Raw genomic sequence first — 8839 nt, 5'->3', positions numbered from 1 at the left:
AGCGCTTACATATAACATCGTTCATTCTTGTAGTCTGCTTATTGTCGCTGTGAAAACCACATAAGCGCCTTTATGCAAAAATCACATTCAAGATTTGAATAAAACCTCGACTTCATTTAATTACAAATTGAGACTTCAAACTTTTACTTGGATTGAAATTAGCGTGTCGATTGCGAGGTTTCTTTAACAAACGTAACATCCAAATGTTATTTATCAAAAACGCGCTTACGTGGTTTTTACTGATCGACGTGTATCTACATCGGTATAAAAGTAAATACATTTCGTATGATAACTATAGTCACCAATACTTTCATCTGAGGTCGAAGTCAGCACCAGTGCTGTGTATATTTTAGTTGTGAAAACTTAAACCTTCAATATTATCACATCGAAACGTTATCAGTACTGTGGAACTGACCATGGAGCAGTGGTCAGTTGCAGATCCTAGATTGTGTAATAATTAATTAATTCTGTCTTTTGAAAGTCTGACCGAGGTCAGTTGAAAGTTAATGATAAGAGAGTCTAGCAAGAACTCGAACTATTATACTACAGAGCATAGATGGTTTCGAAAATAATTGATTACACAACGACAAACATTAGAGGACGCTACGAAAGAAGTGCCACGGATTTTAATGGAACTAATTGATAAGTCATACTGCGACCATAGCGCCGTGGTCGCGGGACTTCATTCACGGCGCGGACTCTAAAATCCCACGTGTGTACCGTATCAGAGATAAAACAGTCTGCGGAGCTAACGCCAACTTTAATCGCTAGATGGCGTACGCGCCTAGCGACAAGGACACAACCACAAAACTTCAATCACTACTAAGTCCTCACGTTACCCAAATCCACCGATTCAAACTCTTCAGAGAGACAAAGCGGATTGTGGAGCTAACGCCAGCTTTGGTCGCTAGGTGGCGTGCGCGGCGGCAACCGGCGCGGGCGCAGCGTGTGGGGGGGAGGTGCGCGAATTGTGACGTCGTAGAAGCTCCGTCACTGTGATCGCTACTTGTACCGTACCCTTGCCTTCTAGCACGTCCGCTGCGCAACACATCAGCTTCTGTAAAGATATAAAGACAAGCTGTAATAATGACTATTCTGAAGATATTAATTTGAAATTTTGAAAAATAAACTATTTGTCTCAAGACACGAAGCTTCTGGAAGTACTGTTTTATGAAGTTTTTAGTTATAAGAACTAAAGTAAACTTTCAAAAGGAGATCTTTGGTTGAAATTAATAGAACTGCTTGCTACTGTTAGCCGTCGATAAATTAATCTTCCGTGAATGTGTATTAATTTATTAATCTGCCTAACGAATACTAAATGAAACAAACAAAATTGCCAATAAGAATTTATATTTATTAGAGAAAAAACATTGTAAGTACATACAAAAAAGTACATTACAAAACAATTTTCGTTAATTCGACAATTAATTAATGAATAACTTGACTATAGCAAAGAATACATCATTTACATAATAATCGAAATTCTTACAGCGGCCTAGACTTAATAAAAAAAAATGAAACCACGAATAAAACATTTACAAAAGAAAATAATACTGAATAGAATAAGAAATCAATCAACAATCAAAACTGGTTTCTAATTTTAGGTAAACCTTAAAATTATTGGAATATGGGCTGGTATTTGTATGCCTATCAAGCTATATTTGGCAAATGGCAAGCATTAATGAACTGTCATTATAGAGAGCATTTTGTCTGCTTATTTATTTATGAATACCTTGTACATTTCACTGAAAATTTGCATCTGAAAATACGAAAACTGTATGAATATCATCTAATTATAATGAGTGTAAAATTTGTTAGACAGGTCTCTTATTTTCAAGGTCAATATAACATGTTAGGCGGATAAAGGCACGTTAAAATCTTTAGCACATATATTTGCGTATTGTACGAAATCGTAAATTCTAAACTACAATGGTCTCTAGAGATCTTGTCACCTTTTCGTACTTTCAGACGAAATATTAATTCAATATTTCATTCCATAATTTGATATGGCACAAAACCCAGCCAAAATAAAATACACGAATAAGTACCCAAGCACCACAAGCTAATAAATATACGTTTCAAAACATTTAAATTATATGTTAAATCTATATCTTACTTACATAAGCATTGTACTCGTTACTTTAAAGCTCAAAACAAGGTTCCATTAAGAAGCATAGGAGAATGACACACGAGAATAAAATGACCAGAAATATAGATTAGTACTTGGTTAAAAGAGAAGTTACATAATATGTTTTAAAAAATATATAACAGCGTACTGTCTCGTTACACAACACACGACAATCATTCAAAAATTCAAATTTCGATTCGTATTTGGCGAAGATTGTTCGAAAGTTCGAAAAATGAAAATCGAATGAAGCACTAGGGGGTTCAAATGGCCACATCTAAGATAGCAATATTGCTATTTCACATTTGTTTACATTGCGCACTTAATTTTATATGCGCAAATGACAATTTGCAATATTGCTTTGTTCGATGATGGCTTCAATGTGGCCTTTTTAACCCCTAGTTCTTACAATACAGACCATGTTTGTGTTACGACACACCCCATAAAAAAATCACCTTTACGCTAAGTTTTAGTATATAATTTAGAAAATGAATTGGTCTTATAACTTAGCTGTATCATATTAATGTTTGTGTATCAATGTAATAAGTTATTGCCACAATGGGCACTTGGAAGAGGTTAAGATATCGTTACAAAAATCATAAAGTTACTAAGCAAAATGCATAGATAGGAAACTAGGAAGTTAGTCACTGAAGATGTTCGTGAAAGAAAACTCGAGTATCGCGGGAAAACTAAACTTTTTATTGTCCATTCATAGATTATACAAATTGACCATAGACAACAAACTTATTATTTTTTTAAATATTTTGGCCTGGTTTTCTACTTGAACATACCGCCCCCCAAAGGACGTCAGGCCTTTAAACAAACTCTAACAAGTAAAAAAGTAATAAGCTGTAACAAACTCAATATAGTGATCTCTAACAAACTCGAGATATTTAAACTCTAAACAACTCTGTATTATGAATGACTCCACTAACCTTCAATAGCATAAAAAATATTTTTAAGTACTTATAAATAAAGTAAGTAGTAAGTTACAACATAAAGAAAGTAAGTAAACAACAACTTTAAACAAAATTAAGTAAACTCCAAAATAACTAATTAAACTTGTAAGATTAATTATTCATTCAAAATATTAACCTTTAAAAACTAAACATCAGTTGGCAATAAGCAAAGTTTATGAATTGGCCTTTTAATAACAGTATTCCTACATTTAATGCTAACAACTCTTGTCAACCCATCAGTACCAGGGTGTGTGGCAACAACTTTACCCAAGAGCCATTTGGCCGGTGGTAAACGTTCATCTTTGACAAGAACAATGCTACCAATGTTGACATTGTTTTGAACACTTGTCCATTTATAACGCTTTTGTAAATCTACCAAATATTCTTGACTCCATTTTCTCCAAAATGACTGTAACTTCTGTTGTAATAAAACCCATCTATGTAAATATGGAACTTTAACATTTTCTAAATTTTGATCAGGCACAACAATAGGGTTTTCTCCAATTAAAAAATGACCTGGAGTTAGAGCATCAACAACACCGTTATCATAATCAATCAAAGGCGTTAATGGACGAGAGTTCAAGCAAGACTCTATTTGACATAACAAAGTATAGTACTCTTCATATGTTAATTTTGAATCATTAAGTACACGATTCAAATGAAATTTCGTAGATTTGACAGCTGCCTCCCAAATGCCACCCATATGAGGAGCACCAGCAGGATTGAACTGCCACTCAGTTCCATCTTTAGCCAACAACTCAGCTATCTCAGCAGACATGTTATTGGTGCTATGACTAAACATAGACTTAAGCTCTTTATTAGCCCCAATGAAATTTGTACCACAGTCACTAATCAGTTTGTGACAGTGACCTCGTCGTGCTGTGAAGCGCCTGAAAGCGGCTATGAATGCCTCGCTACTTAAACTGTTAACTAACTCTAAATGTATAGCTTTGACAGCAGTACAAATAAATAGTGCAATATATGCCTTTTGGGTTCTATTAGATCCACGTCCATTAAATAGTTTTAAAACAACTGGACCTGCAAAATCTACTCCGCTGACACTAAAAGGTCTCTGTGGGGTGACTCTATTAACAGGTAAGTTTCCCATTAACTGATTAGTAACTTTACCAGCATTTTTGCGACAAGATATACATTCATTAATTATTTGTTTTACAAGATTTTTTACTTTTATTATATGAAATTTAGTTCTAATAACATTTAACATTAATTGAATTCCTCCATGTAAAGTTTTATGATGTGCATCTTTTACAATCAAGTATGCTAATTTACAATCTCTTGACAAAATAACTGGATGTTTCATCTCTTTGTTAACATTTGCGAACTCTATACGACCTCCTACTCTTAGTAAATTATCTTTATCAACATATGGATTTAATATAGCAATTTTAGACCCATTTACAGTTTTCTTTAAATTAACAAATTTGCTCTTCCCATCTGTATTATTATTAATTATATCAATCTCTTTTTCAAAATGTATGTTCTGTGATAATTTTAATAAAATCTCCAATGAATTATTTAACTCTTTAGTTGGTAAGTATTTAGGAAATAGCAAGTTTGTTTTAGTTTTTTGTTTCACACAATTGTAAAATCTCATTACATATGCTATAACGCGAACTAATGTCCTCAGATTAGAATATTTTTCAAATATATATTGTCCAAAACCGTTATCACTGTTATCACTTTTATTTATGATTGGCATTTTATCACTCACAACACTGACATGCACTTTAACTTTCATTTCTTCTTCTGTAGGTTCTATCTCGACATCTGATCTTCTAGTCGGCAATGCGTCTCTCTCGTTGAGCCAGCCAGGCCCCCTCCACCAGAGGATGTGGTCGGGAAGCTCGGTCGGTGAAATCCCTCGCGATGCCACATCAGCAGGGTTGTCCTGCGATGTCACGTGATGCCATCTCTCCTTCTCGACGACATTGATGATCTCGGTAACTCTATTCGCTACAAAGGTAGTCCAGCAGCTGGGAGTACGTTGAAGCCATGCCAACACAATTGTAGCGTCTGTCCAAGCGTAAACATCTTGATTTGGTATAGTTAGCGCAGATTGAATTCTGTGCAACAACTTGGCTAACAGAACTGCGCCACATAGTTCTAGCCTCGGTAAAGAGACTTGCTTTACCGGAGCAACTCTCGTTCTAGCTTCAAGCATAGTCACCAGTATAGCAGTGGGTGTGATGACTCTGCAGTATACCACAGCTGAGTAGGCGATGGTAGATGCGTCGGAGAATCCGTGGAGCTCAATCCTCTCGACGTCATCAGTAATGCCGATCCATCTTGGCAACTCTATAGTTGGCATTTTCTCTAATTCCTCTCTATATCGAAACCATTCGTCCCTAAGAGTCTCTGTTAACTGGTCATCCCAATCTAACTTATTGAGCCATAACTTTTGTAGCATACTTTTAGCAACAACAACCACAGGTGCTAGCCAACCTGCAGGATCATAGATTTTGGCGATGTCACACAAAACAGTGCGTTTGGTGACTTGATTGCTAACAGGTGGGAGTGTTATTTGCAGTTCAAACTTATCAGTGTGACCATTCCAGTTTATTCCCAGTATCTTGCGAGTAGTTTGCTCTGCACCCTCAATATTTGGAGAGTTAGAAGCCCATTTGTGTAGTAGAAATCCTCCTTTCTGTAGTAATAAGACAAGATCTTGTTTGAGAATCTTGACACTCTCTTCAGTAGAATGACCCGTCAGAAGATCATCGATGTAAAAGTCATTCAATGCCGTCTCAATAACTTCTTCTTTAAAGTTTGGCCTCTCATCTTCAGCTATTTGCTTTAAAGTTTTAATAGCCAAATATGGCGCACATGATGTACCATATGTCACAGTAGTGAGTCTAAAGTGTTGTATTTTGTCGTGAAATCTATAAAGAATCCTTTGATAATCGGTGTCTCTAGGGTGTACTTGAATTTGACGGTACATTTGTCTAATGTCACCAATCAAAACTACTTGATGTTTTCTCCATTTTAACGTAACATCTCTGATATCATTCTGCAAGGCTGGACCGATCATCAAATTCTCATTAAGTGACTTTCCATTACTCGTCTTCGCTGAACTATCAAACACGACGCGTAGTTTGGTAGTGAGATGCTGTTCATTCACGACAGCGTGGTGTGGTAAGTAACAAACTTTATCCTTTTGTATCTCTTCCTCTTCTTCTATAACTTCCATATGCTTTTGTTGTAAATAGTCATGCATGAATTGATCGTATCTCTCTTTTAATTCTGGTTTACTCTTGAATTTCCTTTCTAAGTAGTTTAGTCTCTGTGTAGCTAGTGTAAGTGATTCTCCGAGGTCTGGCGGGTATGTAACGAAAGGTAGTTGAACTCTGTAACGCCCATCCTCTAATCTCTTATGTGTCTCTTCATAAAACTTTTCACACCGTTTCTCTTCATTGGTTTGTATTGGTGTCTCAGTTTTCTCTTCAATCTCCCAAAATGATTTAAGAAGTGTGTCCATCTCTACTCTTGTATGATGTATATGTATCTCTGTATGTATTTCGTTTCCTTGTACTTCGTTTCTCTGTGCTTCTTCTCCCTGTGCTTCGTTTCTCTGTGCTTCGTCTCTCTGTGCTTCGTTTCTCTGTGCTTCGTTTCTCTGTACTTTGTTTTTCTGTATTTCGTTTCTCAGTATTTTGTTTCTCAGTATTTCGTTACTCTTACTCTTACCAGAAATTAACCAACCTAATGTGGTTCTCTGTGCGATTAGTGTTTGTGTATCTTCTCTTAAACTCAACATTCCATGTTGTAATATCTCTGCATATATATCTGCTCCCAAAATGAGATCAATCTTGCCTGGCTTGCAGAACGTTGGATCTGCTAACTCTAAGTCTGCAATTTCTGGCCATTCAACAGACTGAGTTTTCTGAGGTAAGCAAGATGTCAATGTCGATAAGACATATGCATTCACTCTGTGAGAAATGTGAGGGTTGTATTTTGACGTGATGTCAAACTCTACCTTTGCTTTTGTAGTACTCTTGCTTGAGCCAACTCCGGTGACATTACCATAAATAGGCACTCTCTTAAAACCTAAGTGTTGGCACGCAGCCTCTGTAATTAAGCATGCCTGCGATCCCTGGTCTACTAGAGCTCGCAGTGTAGTGTACTCATTGTCCTTTCTCTGAGATCTGACATTGACTAATGCAGTGGCTAAGACAATGGCACATTCTCCTGATGAGTTTCCCGTGTGTATAGCTGTTGTTGTTTGTACATTTACTTCTTGTGACTCTGTGTGTTCCGATTGCAGTGGCTCTTTAGTTGTGATGTATCCATGTATTAAGGAGTGATGTCTTCTGCCGCATTTTTTGCATGTAGTGGACTGTAAACACTTGTAAGCTGAATGGCCTCTTCTAAGACAGTTGAAACATAGCATGTTCTTTTGTATAAAGTCCTTCCTCTCATTTATGTCCAACTGTTGAAAATCCTTGCACTTGAATATGAAGTGCTCTCCTTTACAAAAGACACATTTAACGTTATCAGTAATACCCGTAGCAAAGCTTTTAGTAGATATAGATGTAGCGTGCTTGACTTGTGAACTTTCTTTGTATTTTACAGCTTCTAATGTACGAAATCTTAACTCCAAAAATTTTGATAAGTCATTCCAGGTAGGCAATGTATCAGTTGATTCAATTCGTTGTTCGAATAACTTGTGTGACTCAGGATCTAACTTCTGTATAACAATATAGACTATCAAATCATCCCAGTTATCTGTAGGCAACTTTAGGCTCTTTAGGGTAGCTAAACATTCCGTTGTAGTATCCAAAAGTTCTCTTATAGCTTTAGAAGACAAGGTTGTTACTCTCTTTTGGTTTAGCAATTTTTCTATGTAAGCATTCACTATACTTCTCTTGTTGTCGTACCGTTTGGTAAGCATATCCCAAATGGTGTCATAATTTGCCTCTGATACTTGTATTTGCTTAACCAAGTTCTCTGCTTCTCCTTGTAAACTTGTCTTCAAGTATTGACATTTGTTAACTTTACTGATGTTGGGATTGTTGTGCACCAGTGACTCGTATAAATCACGGAATGATAGCCAACTCTTGTAATCGCCTGAGAAGGTGGGCAACTGTACTGCTGGTAACTTAGTTGAGACGACAGGCTGCTTACATTGTGATTGATCTGATGATTCAATAATACTTGCAGGACGATTTTTTACTCCGTCTAACTCCATCAACTTTTCCTTCATACGTGTTTTCATATCTAAATAAATCTCCATGCAAGTATCATAACAATGTTTGCTAAAGTATTCGAACTCTTTTCTTTCTGACGCTTTAATAGACAATAAAGTTGAATGCCTGGTCTGAAAATCTTTCCAATAAGTTTCCAATATTTCATATCTAGCTTCTATGTATGGCTTAGTTAACTTTTCCTTAGAAGTCTTTTTGTAATTAGTGTATAACTTGTCTATTTGTATGTAGTTATCTATTTGAGCTTCATGTAACCCTTCCATTGTTTTAGATAAAAGTATGTATTGTATTTATGTAAGTAAAAGTCTATGCAAGTAACCACACTAATTAGAAATGTCAAAAGTTTTTATGTATCACCACAAGTTGAATAATTATGAAGTTAAAAGTCCAGATAATGTATTATAGGTTATAAAGTTCACTTTTTTACGATATTTTAAAAGTCTAACATGTCACTGCATGTCTATCATGTCCATGAAAACGAGAAGAAAGTTCACTTTGTTGCAAAATGTAATATCGTATTACACACTACGACT

The 8839-nt window shown here is 35.9% G+C and overlaps 2 protein-coding genes across 3 annotated transcripts in view; both read right to left on the bottom strand.

Annotated features, from left to right (window-relative positions):
• Nucleotides 1–696: 696 nt before the first annotated feature.
• LOC126370107 (leucine-rich repeat and calponin homology domain-containing protein) overlaps nucleotides 697–8839 on the bottom strand; it is a 57014-nt gene continuing 48871 nt past the window's right edge. For both annotated transcript variants that reach the window (XM_050014869.1, XM_050014877.1), the window contains exon 11: nucleotides 697–1057. In XM_050014869.1, the coding sequence (XP_049870826.1) occupies nucleotides 908–1057 (150 nt within the window). In that variant the 3' untranslated portion in view covers nucleotides 697–907. The remainder of the gene's footprint in view (nucleotides 1058–8839) is intronic.
• On the bottom strand, nucleotides 908–8569 carry LOC126367429 (uncharacterized). Its single transcript, XM_050010934.1, has 2 exons — nucleotides 4817–8569; nucleotides 908–1057 (listed from the first exon to the last, which is right to left on the bottom strand). The coding sequence occupies exons 1-2, from the start codon at nucleotides 8567–8569 to the stop codon at nucleotides 908–910; spliced, it is 3903 nt and encodes a 1300-aa protein (XP_049866891.1).

Source organism: Pectinophora gossypiella, chromosome 1, assembly GCF_024362695.1.
Source record: "Pectinophora gossypiella chromosome 1, ilPecGoss1.1, whole genome shotgun sequence".
Lineage (NCBI taxonomy): Eukaryota > Metazoa > Arthropoda > Insecta > Lepidoptera > Gelechiidae > Pectinophora > Pectinophora gossypiella.
The sequence above is the reverse complement of the archived record's forward strand: the minus strand, read 5'-3'. Positions and strand labels throughout refer to the sequence as shown.